Source organism: Podarcis pityusensis (assembly GCF_964106645.2).
Source record: "Podarcis pityusensis genome assembly, chromosome: 4".
Taxonomy (NCBI): Eukaryota; Metazoa; Chordata; class Lepidosauria; order Squamata; family Lacertidae; genus Podarcis; species Podarcis pityusensis.
In genome coordinates, this window is record NC_138027.1 from 62,002,569 (window position 1) to 62,021,189 (window position 18,621).

The following is an 18,621-nucleotide window of genomic DNA, read 5'->3' on the forward strand; positions in this document are numbered from 1 at the left end:
TCACCTGCTGTGGCGACGCAGCCTGCGCCTCCCTGCTCGCACGCGCTCCCTCGGGATGGCCGGGGGCCAAGCTAATAAGAATGCCCGCTTCGCCGGCTTTTCACAAAAGCTCCTCGCTGCTCTTCACAAAAACAGCTACTGCCCCAATGGCGGGGTTTTTGTTGTTGTTAGCTTTCTCTCACACGAGGAAACGCATCACCGGAGAGATGCTTCTGCAGAGGTTATTCGGAGGAAGAGTCTCTTTGCATAGTCTTAAGCGCCCTCATAAGGTTACCAGGCAAAAATTTTAAAAATACAACCCAACACTAAGGAGAACCGTCACATCCTATGTGTAAAAATGGATTTCAGAAACCGTTTACTCAAATGCCTTCCTTCCACACACACGACCCAAGAATGGCTTAGTCCTGCAATTACTGAGATTATTTGTACATTAGGTGTTTTTATCCAGTCTTATTGTTTGAATTCTTGTCATGGCATTTCGTGATTGGCCAATATATTTGATTTGTTTTTCTTCATTAACCGAGTTGACCGAGTTTCATTTTCCTTAGTAGCCTTATAGAAGCAGATTAGCAGATTTGGCTTGACTGTTTCCCCCTACTCCAAAACACCACCTGAAATGAGGTCAGATGGGTAACTTTGAATGTATTTTTAGCGGTGAGGATATACAGTGCTGACTCATTTATTATTTTGCATCAGTAAGGACACACATAATCTGTAAATGAAAATGGAACCTGTCTAGGATGCCTGAACTGAAAGGCAGTCAATACACTTTGGCTTTGAAGCTTATTGGTCTCCATAATGTCTTCCTAAGAAAAGACTCACTAGCACTGTCATTTATGCTCTGTCAAATGATTTGGTCCTGTTTTAAAGTCACAATCTTTTGTTCAGAGCTCATCAGTGACATAAATATGGTTTCGGACACCTTGAGATTTGCGGACGTTAATGTTGTCTTAAATTGTGTTCCAAGTCCTTTGGAATTTGACAATTTAACTGGCTTCTAAGGCCACTCATGGTGGATAAACATCTTATGACTCAGCTGGCAGCATATGTGGTGACCTTCCATAAATGCAAGAAAGCTAATAAATTTTCTAACATGTAGACTGATTGTATAGATCCATTTGCTTGAATGTCTGAGCACTGGTTCACTGTGGACCACCAGTTGTACCTAGTCTTCTTTCCTCCCTCTCCCTTGAATTTCACATCTCATACCCACATTTGTTTAATTCAGAAATGCAGAGGATTTGTCAAGTTTCGGTTCTCTACAATAATTCATTTCATCACATCTGTAAATAACTTGCAGTCAATGATATCACCATGTTCAAGTTTATTATTACAGTACAGCTGCTGCCTACTGCTGAGAGCACATTACCTTCATTTCTCTCAAAACAGGGGTAATATATTTTGTTAATCAGTTGCTCAGTGTGAAGTGAATGAATAATAGCTATTCCTTCAGAAAGAAGCTTCAGTTGCAGCATTATTTTTCTTTATGCCACTCCTAAATAATGTTCCTTCTCCATCAACTAACTTTGCCAAGAAGGTGAGGCCAAGCTGTATTAAACAATTAATGCAAGTTAAACATTGGCATTTTCTATTACAATTACTCCATAGAGATTTAATTATAAGGTCCCACTTAATCCTTTATATTTTTATGCAGAGAAATGTATTTTAATTAAAACTCATGCAGCAATTTAACTTGAGCTGTTTTAGTACAATTACTTGGTAATTTGATAAATACATGCAATTAAAACTTTCTTCTGGTTTTAGGAGTCATACATTTTTTGCATGTAGTTCTGCAGTGTTTAAAATGATTCCTAAGAACAAATATAGAATCTGCTGAGAATAATAATGTTTTGTCTGTTGAGATATAGAACCCAGCCATATCTGTGTCTCAAGTATAAACCTTTACATGTCCATATTTCTAAGAAACTATTTGTGAATGCATTTCAGCCAAAGTTAAGCATTCTTAATTAACTTGATCTCACTGTGAGATTCACCCCTTCCTGAGCTCTGTGTTAGTTAGCAGTGACAAAGGCCAGTAGTAATAGGTTTAGGATTATATTTTCGCCTGATGTGAGCTAGGGAAAAGAGGTTTCAGTCTGCAGCGACAATATGGAGGTGGTGAGGTCAGGGCACAATGTGGGCTGAAAGTTTGAATCCTGGGCTGCCACCTTGGGAGAAGCAAGAACCTATTGGAGTGTAATACTTTGAACCCCTCAATCATAGGCTCAGGTTGTATATATGTGTAAATAAACCATGTATCATAAAGACACCACTGTGCCTCATTTCCAAAGGAAACATGAACCATGGGTAAGCACCTGGATACCTGGAATTGTGCACTGCTTGTGGTGGCATGTAACAATACCATTCCCAGAGAATTCAGGTGTGTGCAGAAGTTTTAGCAAGTAGAAAGCAGCATAGAATAAGGCATTATTACAAGCTTCCATCTAACCATGCTCCATTTTCTTTCTCCCTACTTCATTTTCATATTTCCTCTAGCTGCTTTTGAACGGATGCAGACCTGAATTTAATATGAGCAATTGTTTTTATGAAAATAGCTTAGGGGTGGAGGGGGCAACAGGGGGCAGGAAAGTGGGTGGAATAACCAGTTACTATTATGAATAGACGAATACTTGAGATCTAGGGTTCTCTAATACAGCAGAGTTGAAAAGATAAAAAACTTGTTTTTAAAAGTACCAAACACTATTACTCCAACAGAAGCAGGTCTTCTTTTTTTAAAAAAAAGTAGAATCTTCCAGATGAAACACTGAAGAGCTATCTAACCCAGCTAAAGGTACCTGCTCCCATTATGCTGATTTTTGAGCATTTTTAAGAGTATATTTGTAAGAAACTGGAACTGGCCACTAAGAGAAATTGAATCTTAGCATTTTATTCTTAATGTGTTTAAACAGTTGGCAATTGTATTTTATTCTTTTTGAGCCAAATGGTGATGTACCAATTTTTAATTATTTTATGAGACACCTGCCTCTTTTTAGCTAAAAGACAAGCCTGGATGTTGGGAGGGCAGTGAGGGGAATCACATTTCATACACTGCTTCTGAAGTATAGTGAGAGAGCTTCTGATGGCAAGGCATTTAATTAGGTTTTACATGGAAAATATAAATGTTTTTTTCATCTTAATTATAAACATCTGGTAATTTCCATCTTACACAATGCTGCTTATAAAACTCAATTCTTTCATGCAGAAAATATAATGTGTTGGGTCTTTCAAAACAAAATTAAAAAAAGAACTTGCAGAGCAACCAAGGCTCATTATATTGTGGAATAGTTTGTGCACATGCTCATTTACATGAAAAGAGAAAAGTTGCTTATGACATTTACTCAGGGCTAATTCAAGCAGTACTGGAAAATGCTATCAAGGAAGCAAAGCACAGTTGCAGCTACTAGAAATAAACATCTGTGCAAATGATTTTGTGCAAAACACAGTTTGTTCAAATAACAACATGTGCTATGTGGGCCTCAGAAGACTAATTCCACAGCTGATCAAATAGGAGTTTTAACAACAAAAGTATTTCCTTAATAGCTTGAAAGGTTTGGTGACAAATTTTCTAGTTCCTCCCTGCCCACTCCACTCCGGAAAACTAAGTCATATATGCAGTTTTATTAAACCCTGTTTGGTACAGGCCAAGTAGGAAGAAAACTACCACCACCTCAAGAAACGAGTCATAAATCAAAACAAAGAGAATCCATAGAGTCTTATCAGTAAATGCACCTGCTCACCACAGGCTTGTAGCACAAAAGCCAAAAAACAAGCAAGCAGTCAAGACTGGGAATCTGTTTCCTATCTCCATAAAAGCTTGTGATGTTCAAGTTTTCTTATTATTTAAATGCACTAGTCTTCAGGCTGGTTCTTACCCAGCTGTAAAACAGGAACACTCAGACACTTTTGAGAAGACAAGGGGAATATAGCAGCTAGGCTATCCTTTGCCCATGAAACCATCTCCTACCATTTCACGAACCTTTCAGTTTTAACTGTTTTTTGCTGATTTCTTTGAAGTCTATGTAATCCTCACTTTGAGGTGATGATACTATCCCTGTGGAGAATTTCAAGTGCAAATGGAGAGTTGTTGTTTGTAAGCGAAACTTAAATAAAATATAGAGAAGAGCTTGCACACTTGCCAGTACTATAGTGGTTTACAGTTTAACAGCACAATCCCGCACATGTTTACTCAGAGGTGAGCTCCATGGGGTTTAACCAGACTTATAGGTTATATACTTGACCAACAAAAGACACTTAATATGGAGTAATTACCACTGGATACAATAAAACTTACACCCAAGTAAATAGGCATTAAGATTTTACTTTAAATACCACCAGTCAGTAATTGACTGGAAGTGTTCCAATAACTTATTAAGATAGAAACGCAACAATTCAAGCAAATATATTTCTTATTTTAAAAATATGTTAATGGTGCTGCTATAATTCTTTGATTTATAACTTATTGAACTAGATATGCAAGACATATCATATACCGGGGGGCGGGGAGTGAATGGCTACTACAGTCTGATGTACTGGAGCAGCGGCGTAGCGTGGGTTGTCAGCACCCGGGGCAAGGCAAGTAATTTGCGCCCCCTAACCCCTAACCTGCCGCCGCTGCCAGCTTCTTCTTGCTGCTGCCTGGTCTGGTCTGGTGTGGTTCTCTCCCGTGCTCAGCCGCTGCACTGTCCCTCCCCCAGATAGTCCCTCGCTCTCTCTCCGCACCGCACGCCTGGCACCCACCCCCTCCACAGTGGGCGGCGACCCAGCGGCTCGGATCGGATTCGCACAGCCAGCACTGCAGTGAGAGAGAGTGAGTGAGCCAGGTAGGGGCAGAGAGCTGCGAGTGCGAGCGCGCCCCCCCAGATGTTGCGCGGTACGGCCGGCCCCCCCTGCACCCCTCACACTACGCCACTGTACTGGAGGTGGCATGCTGCCATCTTAGTTCTGGAAATGCTAGGTAAGAAAACAAACAAACAAAATTGATTTACAAGTCAACATGCCATGTTACTTTAAGGCAGGGGTCAGCAAACTTTTCTTAGCAGGGAGCCGGTCCACTGTCCCTCAGACCTTGTGGGGGGGCCAGACTATATTTTGAAAAAAATAATGAACGAATTCCTATGCCCCACAAATAACCCAGAGATGCATTTTAAATAAAAGCACACATTCTACTCATGTAAAAACATGACATTCTGTGGGCCGGACTTAGAAGGCGTTTGGGCCAGATCCAGCCCCTGGGCCTTAATTTGCTTACCTGTGCTTTAAGGCAAGAAAAACAGAATCCCAGGATGAGATTTTGTGAAGTAGAATTTGCTTGTTTCCCACAAACAAACAAACAAACAAACAAACAAACAAACAGTAAAGCATTTACACACTTGAATCAGATTTCATTTTAAATTTATTCGTGGCTTCCATTGCAAACATAATTGCAAACAAGATTTAGGTCATTTTAAGTCACATGTATTCTCAGCAGTGCAAAACCAGCCAGTGTTGCTGTTACATACTTTCCATGTGCCCATTTAAATTTGAAGGTGTCACAATATATAGGGGGGGGGGGATCGCAAGAATCCATTCACAAAAAGTGAAGTTAATTTAATTCTGTTTTGTAGAAAAAAAAGAATTAAGTACATTTTACAAAATTGCAACTGTAATTATAATCTCACAAAAATAATTTAATGTCCTATATACCCCCCAGAAACTGTAGTTGAAACTGCCCATCACACATTGTTTAACAAAGCATCAGCCAAACACATATGAAGGCAGAACAAGAAACAAGTGATTTCCAGGTTCTTTTATGGTTTGCTCTTTCATCATTTGTTTGGAAAAAGGGGTTAGTATTTGGCACTTAACTCATATCTTTGAAACCCAATGTTATCACACACTTAACACCCTAGGTCTGTGTCCATTCCATTGGCTTCCTATGAAAAATACAGTTTATTCAGCCTGCCAAACACCTGCCCCCTGCAAGCTCTCCCCTCCCACTTTCCTCTGAAAGCTAAGCTCATGGAAATAAGCAGAATACATTGTAAGAGAACAAGGCTGTCCCCTGTGCTAGCAGGGGAAAGCCTTAGCTTGCCAAATACGGTCCAAGCTACACTGTGCCTGTGCAAGTTATAAGGCTAAGACGTGGAGTTTTACATATCCTACTACCAAGTTCACATGTACAGAAGTTCTGACACAAACCAATATTCCAAACTGCTTTTGTCATTACATTTATCAACATGCTGAAACATTAAAAACCCAATCTACATTTAAGGGACAACGTTGTCAAGAGTATTCTAGAATTTACACCAGGTGCAGAATGTGCTGCAGCTTCAGAGACCATTGTTTTAGATTTTCATTGCACTTAATGAAAAGGCATTGATATTAAGTGTCCTATAAAGACCTAAAATCCTTTGAATTTCCAATGCTTAATATTGTTTCCCAAGTGATCAAACACAAATATTCTGTAAGAGTGAAGACTAAAGTCACATGAGACACACATGGAAACCATTTGAGCATGCACATTCCCTTTAGCTCCTAAGTGCACATACTTAGAAATACACATCAAACTTTCAAATCAGGCAATTTCATGTTAAGATTACACCAAGCCCTCTTTATTTACCAAAAATAATCTTTTGCATGAGATTTTATAGCAGGGAGTAAGCTGTGTCGTTTATCCACATAGGAGCTACTTTTTGCTGCCATTTTTGGGTACATTTCAGCAATCTGAGGCATCTCAAAGGACAAGGCAGACTGTATCGAACACATTCTTATGTCCAATTCATTTCAGAGATGTGGAAATCAAAACTCCTTCCAGCTACAGGCAGCATTGGCAGCAGAAAAAAAAGATAATGTGGGGGACATATCTGGGAGAACCAGAGTGACCTTTGATGAAATCCTGTTACATTCAAGATTTGAAGGGGTTATTTGTCCTTGCTTGCCTTTTCTAATATAGTTCCCACTCCATTATTCTGTTACTTTACAGCATTCCAATTTCAGCAAAAGGGATACAGAGAAAAATAGGATAGTGGTGGCAATGATGGTAAAGGTGGAAAAGGGAACCAGGTTGTGAGCTGACAGGTGTTTCTACTGATTTTTTTTTTTAAAGAAAAAAAACAATTCCCTCCAAAGATTGTAGAATGGATCACTTGAAAATGTGTCAGTTTAGCTTTGACATTTTTTGCTAGCAAGTAGTGCTTTTGCTTTATGCCTAAAAACTTACACTTGCACCCAAGACGCAAAATTGCCACTGTCCAGAATGTGGCTATGCTAAGAGGCGACCTTTGGTCCTGAACTTTCCTATTCCTACACCACCAGCTCCAACACATCCAGACAATGGAAAGGTTCATTTGGACTGCACCTGCTGCCCAAAGAAAACATAACAAGTGCATCCAAAACTATTTAATCTGTATCTTTACACCTTAATGTAGTACTTTGCATGTGGAGCTTCTTTGGTGCTTAGGTCTCTGGCTTGCTAATGTATAGGTGAAAGCACATATATTTAAATCTTAAATACACGTTTGGAAAAATAATCTTGTTAATTAACTTGTGGCACTTTCAGGATTTAGGGTCCTCACTACTGATGGACAATGACGCACATGAACAGAAGAGAATAAATCAGTTATTCAGGTTTTAGTGTAAGGAAAAAGCACCATTAACCGCTTCAATATTGGAAAAGTCTAACTGATGACGATACAAACAGGCGTTGCTCCATTGGTCACTAGAGAGATAGCACTGGCAGACACCATTATGGGCAATTTTCTAGGAAATGGAAAAAGCCATCATGACTTTACAGATGTGCATACTGTGCTAAGTTTTTGAACCGTACAGTTGACAATAATATAACCCTTTTCTTTGTGGCAATTTCTCATGTCGAAATGTATAAAACAGGTGATGATGGTTGAGGAAGGAATCGAAAGGTTTGCATCCCAGTGTACATTTAAGTAGGGAACATGTGGCAGCAATGTTGTGTGTGTTCCTCATTCCACGTTCAAGTCCTCTCCTATATATTCATGTTATTTTGACAATTAACCAAGTCAAAACAATCCCATGACATTGGAAGAGAGCACCAGATTCTCTTCGGATGCTGCAATCTCCTGGAAATCCATTAAGGAGCCTCATTTGCAATTACCTTAAATAGAAAACATATTGTCAGGTGTTGAATACTTCTTGTTGGAAAAAATGCAATGTTTATGATTACTTTTTGAGGAGAGGTTTAGCTAAAGGCAGTTCTCTCTTTCTTTCTCTTTTTTTGGGGTGTGTGTGGAGAAAGAAGAGGAAAGTCTTCATATGGGTATTACCTCTGTAGAGAGAGGCAAACACAGTACAAAGAACAATTAGGGCTTAGTCCAGTCTCTGTCAAATCTTTTGGAACATAGCCTCAAGATTTGATTGTAGTAAAGAATACAAAAGATGGGTCTGATATTCAGAGGCAAAATCCAGTGGCAACTTCTCCTGCACAAGTCTCATTGAAATAATTAAGTTAAACTATAGTAGGTAAATTATGGATAGGAAGCCCATTCATGCCCCACAAGTCAGCTAAAGGTGAACTGATAAAGGTACTAATATTCTGCAAATGTTTTTCTCTATATCATGGGAAGAACACTGCACATATCTACCACAAACCTACAAACCGCTGGTCGACTCTAAAGTGAATTACGGCTTCATAATATAAATTGCAATGGGCTCACTGCCTTGAAAAAATAAGACACCATCCATAGAATTTAGATTGTGCACTGAAACATACTGCACTAGTCCCATGCAGATGACACTCACCTGTCAGATCTACTGCAAGTACACAATCCATGAAATTCCCTTTGCTATTAGTAACATACTAAGGCATGTACACAAGCACAATTAACTTTATTCTCTACAGCATGGTACAGCCACTGTAGTGCCCTCCAGATTTTTGTTGAACTTTAACTCCTATCAGCCTCAGCCATAAAGGTCAGACATCAGGAATTATGTGAATTGTAATCCATCAACATCTGGAAGGCACCATGTTGGCTATTCCTGCATGCTACATCACTCTAAAAAGGAGTAGTGATCCAGACTAATTAGCCCACCAAATATTCTCCACAAGCTGCAAATGAAATGGAAGTTTATATCAAAATATTGAACCACCATGATCTTTTCAAATGTGAGACCCTAATATTATGACTAATTTAGATCATCAATATTATTTGTTTGAGGGAAATTTAAAAACCAACTAGCCAACCAACCAACAAAATTGCACACTCTTTTAGGAGACAAAATCTTTTTGATGTTAATGATGGTTTGACCTTAACAGTGTGCTTGAAATATCAGCAGGTCAGCTTTGTAGAGTTGAATTGGAACAACAGCCTGTTTGGCTCACCCTAAGCATTTATTTGCTGGCCCAGAAAGTTCTAAAGATTTGCTCGTAATGTCTGAAAACGCTGATTTCTTAAAATAAATTATGTAGCTTTTGAGCTTTCAAAGGATAACTCGAATGCATAATTTTGTTGTAATAAGTAGAAAATGCATAATTTTGTTGTAATAAGTAGAAAATCAGAACCTATAATCATGCTAAAAAAACCAATCATGGCAGTGTGGCTGACAGCAGAAGTCCTACAGAAAATATTGGTTCCAGAGAATCTTAAATCAATGTCTTGAGAAGCTGTAGCTATTTGTGCCACTGTTTATTCAACACAGAACAAGAATACTGAAAACAAAAGGAAAACAAACTAGCAGTGATAACCTTGTAAAAATAAGCTAGTTCAAATAATAATAAACTAACCTGAGATGTACTTTGCTCCGATTAACATTAACAGGCTATTCATTATAAAAAAGCCCAAAGGCAGACTACAGAAGATACTAGTTTCACCTGATGTCATCCAGTAGGAGAGGTTCCAGTCAAGCAAATCAAAAGAGAGATACATGTAAATTGCAAGATAGGAATCACATAAATAAATAAAAATTACAAGAAAGCAGCAACATCTGCAAAATGCTACAGATAGTTTTAACACACAGTAATAATTAGAGCTGAGCCAAGCCTTTCTGCTAAGATATATTCCAACTTTGCATCCAATGTCAATATTCAATGTGATTTAGGCAAAGCCAATCCAATAGTAATAAAGCAGACAATACAGAACTCCAAAAAAAAGCTGATGTTAAGTATTTAAAAGATTCTTCTAGAGAAAATGCATGGGTGATGGAGGGGCACGTGCATGTGTGTCTCTACCCACATATATATTCATAAACACACACATGCTAACGTGCAATTTAAGAGCTACAGGCACAGGCCTGCACATGCAAGTCTCTCTTCAAAAGAGGAAGATTGCATGAACAAAGCCTAATGAATGTGCAGTGTCCCTTGGGTACCTCCTTCAAAGAATCTGTTTGTTCCATCATCATGCATACTACAACCTCAGTAAGCGGAATATGTATCTACCACTACCCAGACTGCAATCAAAAGCACAAAATAGCAGTATTTACCGGTATTTCACCCAATGATCCCTTACAGATGTGCTAAAACCACTGGCTTACAATATAGTGTTATCTAATCTAGACTGTTTTATACATGGATACTAGGCAACAATAAGGTCAAGAAGCAACTTGACGAGTTGAGCAGCATACATGCTGGGATAGCTCAGTCAGTAGAGCATTGGATTCTTAATCTCAAGGTCGTGGGTTCGAGCCCCATGTTGGGTGAAAAAATTCTGCATGGCAGGGGGTTGGACTAGATGACCCTCATGGTCCATTCTAACGCTACAATTCTTTGTTTCTATGATTAAAGCTGCCTTCAGGAACAAAAACTTGCATCTAGTTCAATGGTTCTCAAGCATTTACATTCTAACCCATCTCACACCAATTTTGCTGATTAAGCCACAAGCTTTTCCTCTCTATATCAAAGATACCCTACTCAGCAGTGTGTTGCAACACACTCAAAATGCCATCCCTGACCTATTCAAACATTCTTGGACACAGCATGGAATACACAGCATGTATTCCATTATAGTCTTCTTGGTAAGTTATCAAAAGACTCAAGTAATAGCCTTCAAAACAATGAAGAGCTCGCCCAAAGTGCTCTGCAACCTCTTCCCTTGGTTTGTACACAAAGAAAGCACCTAACGTTTAGATCAGGGGTAGTCAACCTTTTTATACCTACTGCCCACTAATGCATCTTTCTCGATGGTAAAATTTCCTTACCGCCCACCAGTGCTGCAGTAGCTCAATTTTTTTTAGCGCAAGTAGAAAGGAGGGTTGTTGTTTTTTTAAAGTACTTAAATTTATCTTTTTATTTCTACTTTATGCATGTTTATAATGTTTTTAACTTTATGAAGTTCAATGTGAAAACAATAAAGTAAATTGAAATTACTTCTTTCTTTTATTTTATAAGATAACAAAACGTAACTTGCCAAAACATGAACCACTCTAAACACTATGCTTCTGCCTGTCCCCGTTTTCTCTCCTCCTCTATTTTTTCCTTTTTTTCTTCCTTTCTTCCTATTTTTTCCTTCCTTTTCCTTTTCATCTCCTTTTTTACTCTTTTCTTTTACCTTCCTAATGGCAATGTCCAGAAGTAAGGTTGAGTTAGTTAGCACACTTATTATTATTAGTCAACAATTATCTCCTTCCCCTGCCTATAACTTTTCCTTCTTTCTTGATTACCTTATATCAGGCATGGCCAAACTCGGCTCTCCAGCTGTTTTGGGACTACAACTCCCATCATCCCTAGCTAACAGGACCAGTGGTCAGGGATGATGGGAACTGTAGTCCCAAAACATCTGGAGGGCTGGACTTTGGCCAAGCCTGCCTTATACCAGGCCGTACAAGATGGATACATTCACAGACCAAGCAAGGTGGATACATTCACAGGCAGAGCCACTGGATACTTTTCTACTGCAGCCTATGCCTATGGATGTACGCACTTGGTGCCTCAGAAACATAAGCAAGACACAAGTAAGGGGGGGGGGGAGAGATTCAAACTTGGCTACCACACCTCCTCTTCCCACGTATTACACTCGTTCGCGCTTTCATGTGCATTTGTGCACTTGTGCCTGCCCACACTTCCTGCTAGCCACCGAGTGCGAGAGAGATGAATAGAGCGTTCATCTCTCTCGATGGAAGGATTCAGCTTGTGCTGTAGAATCCCCTACCGCCCACCTGGAATCTTGAAACGCCCACTAGTGAGCGGTAGGGACCAGTGGACAACCCATGGTTTAGATCAGGGGTCAGCAAGGCTTACCTTGCCTGGGCAGGTTCACGGCCACGGAGCCCCCTCCATGGGCCAGATCGTGCCCCGCGTTTTCTGGTGTCTGCGTAGACATGATTTCCGACATCTGTGCCTGTGCAGACACAATTTCCAGTGCCACGGAAGCGAGTCCCCGCGTTGTGCTGGTTTAGCACAGTGTGCGGGGACTTGCCAAGCGGACAGCTCAGGGGCCACTTGTGGCCCATGGGCCTTAGGTTGCCAACCCCTGGTTTAGATGAGTCATGGTGCGTTTGATGCAGTTGCTCCAGGCCCCACAACACCCAGAGCCTGGTACCTCTTTTACACACACCTCTATCCACCTTGCTACCCACGCCACCTCTTACTTCACTGTAACCTTTGTGGCTGCATGACAGGTCACAGCAGCTCCACTGCGATCGCAACGAATGCTTAGGGGTGCCACGTGTGAGAGTTAGAGAGACTACAGTATAAACAAAATAGTAGTAACCAGCAAGGCACGGTTTCTTGACCTTCACAAACTTCAGCTCTCACAGGAAAAAGAGAGGATATGGCAACAGATAGTTATGGGGAGGATTCCTGCTGGAGCTATGGGAGAAGGAAATTATTATCTTGAGGTGGAGGTACACCACAGAATGAAGAAGAGACCAGTTTTTTGTTGTTGTGAAGACTCACTCACCTAATACCATTCCAAAGTGTATGATGACTGCAGGGAGAGTTGTATAAATGACTTCCCTAGATGAGGTGTGTGAGAGACACAGTATCTAAAGAGGGACTTTTATTTTTGTTGTTTTGGTGGGTGCCTTTATTAAACTTCATAGTGTAGCCTTCACCACCTTGCAACATCAAATTACTTAAAAGTTTAAGCCTGCTTGGGACACAGACAACAAGAGAAACTAGGTGGCCTTTGCTTTGATTTTTATCTAGGAAAGGTTTATGTTTCCTATGATCTAGAAAAACAGTGACAAGTCTCCCTACCCCCTCACAACAACCTTATGAGGTGGCCTGGGCTGATGGGCTGGGATACAGTGACTGGGCCCAAAGGTCACCAAGTGAGCTTTATGGCTGAGCAAGGATTTGAAAACAGACCTTCCCAATCAAACACTGCAATGACGATGCCTTTAGAATTACTTTGCAAAATAAGATAGCATGAGTTTGAAAGAAATGGGATCTCATAAAATGGCAGCCTTAGAGAAGACTTGAGTCGCTTGCTAGAACCTGATCAAAACACCCAAAGCTCCATGAAGGACAAAAAGAGAAAAATAAATATGTTCTTTGATAAAAATCAAGGCTTCATAATTCATAATATATTCCTAGTCAAAATGAATTATGAAGCCTTGATTTTTATCAAAGAACATATTTATTTTTTCTCTTTTTGTCCTTCATGGAGCTTTGGGTGTATATATGAATATATATATATAATTACATAGCATCTTTTCTGAAACTTAAGCTATTAAAACAGATTAATTTTCAGACTTCTATCTAGATCTTTAAAGGCGACATTACTTATGAGTACACATGTGCAGGTTAGCACTATAAAACTAATTAACTATGATTTCACTGAAATACTAACTTTAGAAATAGTTTCATGCTTTGCTTCTGGGCATTTCATTTGATTTAATTGTGAATAAAACACAACACCCTATAGAGCTGGTTTCTTCCTTGTTTTATTGCGCACATTCATGAGGAGAACCCTGATGCCCAAAACAGGAAACACAGATTTTGTTCTTCCTCAGTGTCAAATTCTTGTTCTATTGGTCTGGGTCTACGTTCATTGTGTGCTGCTATATTGATGGGATGAAAACATAAGACAGTGTCATTTTTCTAATCTCTGAATCAGCACAGAGGTTTCCATGTCTGCTAGCCATTGCTAAACTGCCTTTAAAGTGCACTGTCACTAAGGTGAGTTATAAATGCAGTATTTATGCAAGATAACTTAAGAGAATTAATATATACAGATACACACACACACACACACACACAAAATCAGAACACAGAAAGAGCCAGTGAAGACCAAAGCTTAAGAACAGTGTAAGTGTCATTAGCATTGGATATCATTGGCTTGGTTCACACATAAACACCATAGTTAATGTTCAAATACAGTAAAAACACCAAAGTCCCAGCTCTGTATTGGGGAGTCAAGAAACAAACTGGGCTCCCACTCCAGGATACTTTGCAGTGAAACAGACCATGAGCTTGTGTTCCTTTGTAATGAAAAGCCAAGGGTTATGGTTTTTTGTGCTTGATGTAGAACAGCCAGGAGTGGGGGTAGAAACAAAACAGTGAGCTTTAGCACCAGCATGCTGCCTGTTCATGCTAAACTATAGTTAACTATTGCTGAATGCTTGATGTGAACCAGACCATTAAATGCCGAGACAAAAATAATAGTGTTCACCCTGGCACAGAACATCTAAGAAGGTGTGGTGGGCAAATATATACAGGGAGTGAATTCCATAGATAAGTGCAATCACAGAGAACACCCTCGCCAGAACACGGCCTCTGCTGCAGATCTAACCAGGACTGGTGATAGGTACCATTCCTTGTTCCATTGCTTTGGGGAGGGAACAACTAGAATAGAGACCTCACCTGTGTGCACAGTGAAGGAATAAATCTAGGCTCCTGCCCAGTTAAGAGTAGCACCAAATGATTATTTCCAACATTGGGGGAAAGGGTGTGAGTAAAAAGGTCAAGCTCACAGAGCTACTGCCCCCATATTATCTTGAATGCCACCACGTTTAGTAGAGCACACTTGAATGCAGCAGCTGTTTCTGTTGCAAGATGGAGCCACAGGCTGGATGTACAGGACAAATCAGAGAGAACATTGTCCAGTATTTCTCAAATCTTCTCTCTATTCTTGGGAATACTATACCCTCTCTCCTATTACTGTGTTGCCCTCAACTTTTACTGTTTAGTAAGAACATGGACCTTTAAACTTGAGTTTCTTCTTTATATGCCTATTCTAATGAAGAAACAACAACCAGAAACTTTATTTACTTAACTAAAACTTCCCTCTGCAGCTGTTAAGGCTTTAAAGAAATAAAAAGCCATAGTATTCAGTAAGGGTCCACGGACTCCTTCCACCCAGAAATCACAAAGTTTGAGAACCTTTGATCTAGTTTATGCAACTTCTTCCCGTTGGCTGAAGGAGCCAATATTTTATTATTTTCTTCAGATTTCATATTATAATGCATCTATAACAATCTAATGATAAAGCACAGAACTCTGTGCTTTAGCATTGTATTTTGGAAAAAAAAGCTCAAATCAAATCATTACAGTTTAAGGTTATATTTCTAAGCATACCTACGGGGGTGGGGTGGGGGTGGGGCTGAAATCTAACTGAAAGAAATAGGACTTGCATCTCAAATTTGCATACTTAGGATATCATTACAGGCCAGCTCTTTAGTGTTATTTTGTAAATGACAATGACCTGATTCTCACATCACATTAAGCCATAGTTTAAAACAATTGGTTGTACCCAATGCTAGTCTAACTCAGAGAAGACCCATTGAAGTTAATAGGCATGGCTAACTTAGGCTCAATAATTTCACTAGGTCTACTCTTGAATTGAACTTAATTGGATACAAGCTTTGGTTTAATTTAAACAGAGTACTAACACATGCTGCTGAAAATTTCCTGTAGCACTCCTTCCCCCCTGCCCACCCCTTCAGCTGAGTCTGGACTCCAGAGTCTGGCTTGTTATATTGTCAGAATCTAGACTCATTGTTAGTTTCTCTTCAAGGATTGTTCTTGACTTACCACTGCCCATTCACCTTAAACCATAGTTTGTTTTGTTCTATGGATTAATGTAATGTGTGAATTGGGTCAATGAAATGCAGCCAAAGTTTAATATGTTCAACATGAGAGTTGGGATATATTATTCATGCGACTTCAATAGCAATCTATAAGTCTCAGAATCAGTAAATTTTGTTCAACACACACTTTTCTATTCTGGTTGTTATAAGCCAAATTATTTCAGTCAATGTGGGATTGCAATCCTCTTCTTGCCTTTTGCTGACAAAAGGTAGATAGGACAGCTTCTCTTATTTAAAATCAATCCTACTTGATAGCATAGTATCCATAGATTGCTTGTACCCAATTCATTTAATATTCTCTACATGTGAGAATAAAGTCCCACAGAACCTCTATTTCACTGGTTTCAAATAACTTTTTTTTAAAAAGGATTGATGTCACTCTATCTTTTTAGCATTTGTTCATATATAAACATGTTTCTGATTTGCAAAATGCATAGGTAATTCTGCTTAGGAACCTTTAGACTGAGCTCCTGAGCCATATAAAATTATCATTAAAATGTTAACTCAGGCAGTCAAGTGGAAGCAGATAGGTATTATTTAGATGTTGCCAGGTGCCATAGAGTTTTCTCTAGTTTCTATGTACTTGGCTAAAAGCATTTATAATCAAGTTGTTCCATAGCCACCTGTTATGGAAGTTAGAACTGTTTAAAAAGCTGTGTATGTTCTTTGCTGCAGCCAGTTTAAAACTTTATCTTCAAACAAAATAGGTGAGAGGAGCCTCTGTTTACAAAAGCATTAATCACAAAAGGTGAATGACATTATTCTAACAAAAACGCAGCCTAATTTTCACAAGCTAGGAATAATTGTAATGGCTTACCGTCTACTTGTGGTTCTGTTGTTTCCCAGCCCATTGACTTCTGAACAGCTTTCTTCCACCTGGTATAGCGATACTCGCTTTCTGAAATGGCAAGGAAATTTTTCATCCCAATTTCTAACCTCTCACACATATCCTGATGCAATGTTATCTAGTCATATGAGACCTGGACTGGTCTTGTTAGTCACATCTAGATAAGAGTCTCCTGAACTCTTTATCAAGTGACAACAACAGTCAAACAGAAGTGTTAAAAAGCACTGTACTTTTAGCCCAGAACACACCCGCACTCACTCTACTAGTCTAATTATAGCAATGGAACAAACTGCACTAGTCCCTCTACGTAATGTGAATTGGCCAAGGCCCAGCATGGGCTGATGAATGCCCAGATAATGGATAACGTATATTAGTTTCCTCCTTACCCTCAGGATTGATCTGTGGCTCAAAACGTTCACTGGTCACTGCCGTAAAGTCAGCAGGATTCAGACTCCAGACTCCCACTCCTTCTGCAGCTCCTGCTGCCATTGCTGCTCCCAGTGCAGTGGTTTCAGGCATGGATGGCTTTACTAATAAGCCAAAAATAATGAAGCAATCACATTTTAAGTGAAGTTAGAACACCAAGCAGCATACTTGTTTTGTTCTCTCAGTTTTCATCTTTTGATCTACAAATGCCCCTCCTTATTTCTAGTTCTTCTAACTGGCTTAATGCAGAAAAATAAATGAGAATCTGACTTAAAACCAAATATATATAGCTTATTAATTAAAAAAAAAATAGAGAGAGCAGCACTGGTTCTTAAGAAACAAAGTAGAGGAAATTGGTAACAGCTGTGAAGATCTTAATATCCTGGATGTTATTGCAATTAATTAACCCCAGGGTTATTTTGCTTCCAGAGATTTTAATAAAAGATGAGTAAGGAGAAAGGGCAAGCTTGTGTCTTTTAAATAATATCTTCTTAAGTTTGAAATAGTGCATGGGTCAAAGAATTCCCCCCCCAACACATGCCCAAATTTAGAGTAGTATTCAACCAAGTTTAACTCATGAGTAAATCTGTTGAAAGTAACTGACCTCTCTTAGTACTGTTCATTAATTTTAATGGGATTTTCTCTGAGTAAAACTAAAGCTCATCCACACTTCCATTTGCCCTGCTGCTTCCCCCGTGGAAAATGCATGGTTTACAGCTGAATCGGACCAAATGGCAATTGGGTTTTCTGCGGATTGCCGTTTGTTGTGATTCAGTGCTAAACAACATGTTTCCCCAGGGAAAGCTGTGGGGCAAACACAAAACTGTTCAGACCCATGCATAGAAAGCATGAGACAAGCCAGAAACCTCTTGGATCAGTGCTTTCTAGGCAAAGGACAAGCAGAAAAGTGTGGACGAGCCCTTAGTTGAAGGCCCCCTAGTGTCTGTTGCCCTGTATTACACTCATCCAATTTAATGTTTACACCCAACTCATTAGAACTATATAAAGGTCAACATATGCTGCTGGATTTTGAACTTTTACAGATGACATCAAAAACAGAGTTGCATAGCGATATTTACTGAAACTGTCATGATACAAAGAGGACTTGGAAGACATACATAAAATAGAACCCACATAAGCCAGCACACTATTGTGAATCTCTGTACATATATTGTTTGCGGGGGGAAACCCCATTCCATTAAAAAGCTCCTTTGCATGATTCATTTAACAGAGAGCTTGCTTCCTTTATCACAATTCTGTGTGTGTGGGAAGGCGGGTGAGGAGAGGAAATTGCCTTCCATAGCAACCTCTATAGCAGGAGGCAATGCTGTTAACATGAAAATCAGGCAGAGCAACCTGCCTCCTTCTCC

The 18,621-nt window shown here is 39.5% G+C and overlaps 2 protein-coding genes across 2 annotated transcripts in view; both read right to left on the reverse strand.

Moving 5' to 3' along the window:
* Positions 1–4,854, reverse strand: part of LOC308476077 (uncharacterized protein) — a 37,435-nt gene extending 32,581 nt beyond the window's left edge. Inside the window, exons 1-2 of the mRNA XM_081003466.1 lie at positions 3,977–4,854; positions 5–1,548 (exon numbers count right to left, since the gene is read on the reverse strand). The gene's annotated coding sequence lies outside the window, so the exon portion shown is untranslated. The remainder of the gene's footprint in view (positions 1–4; positions 1,549–3,976) is intronic.
* Positions 4,855–5,374: 520 nt separating this feature from the next.
* GK (glycerol kinase) overlaps positions 5,375–18,621 on the reverse strand; it is a 41,668-nt gene continuing 28,421 nt past the window's right edge. Inside the window, exons 17-20 of the mRNA XM_081003913.1 lie at positions 17,212–17,380; positions 16,796–16,876; positions 9,734–9,820; positions 5,375–8,107 (exon numbers count right to left, since the gene is read on the reverse strand). Of these exons, the coding sequence (XP_080860039.1) occupies positions 8,094–8,107; positions 9,734–9,820; positions 16,796–16,876; positions 17,212–17,380 (351 nt within the window). The 3' untranslated portion in view covers positions 5,375–8,093. The remainder of the gene's footprint in view (positions 8,108–9,733; positions 9,821–16,795; positions 16,877–17,211; positions 17,381–18,621) is intronic.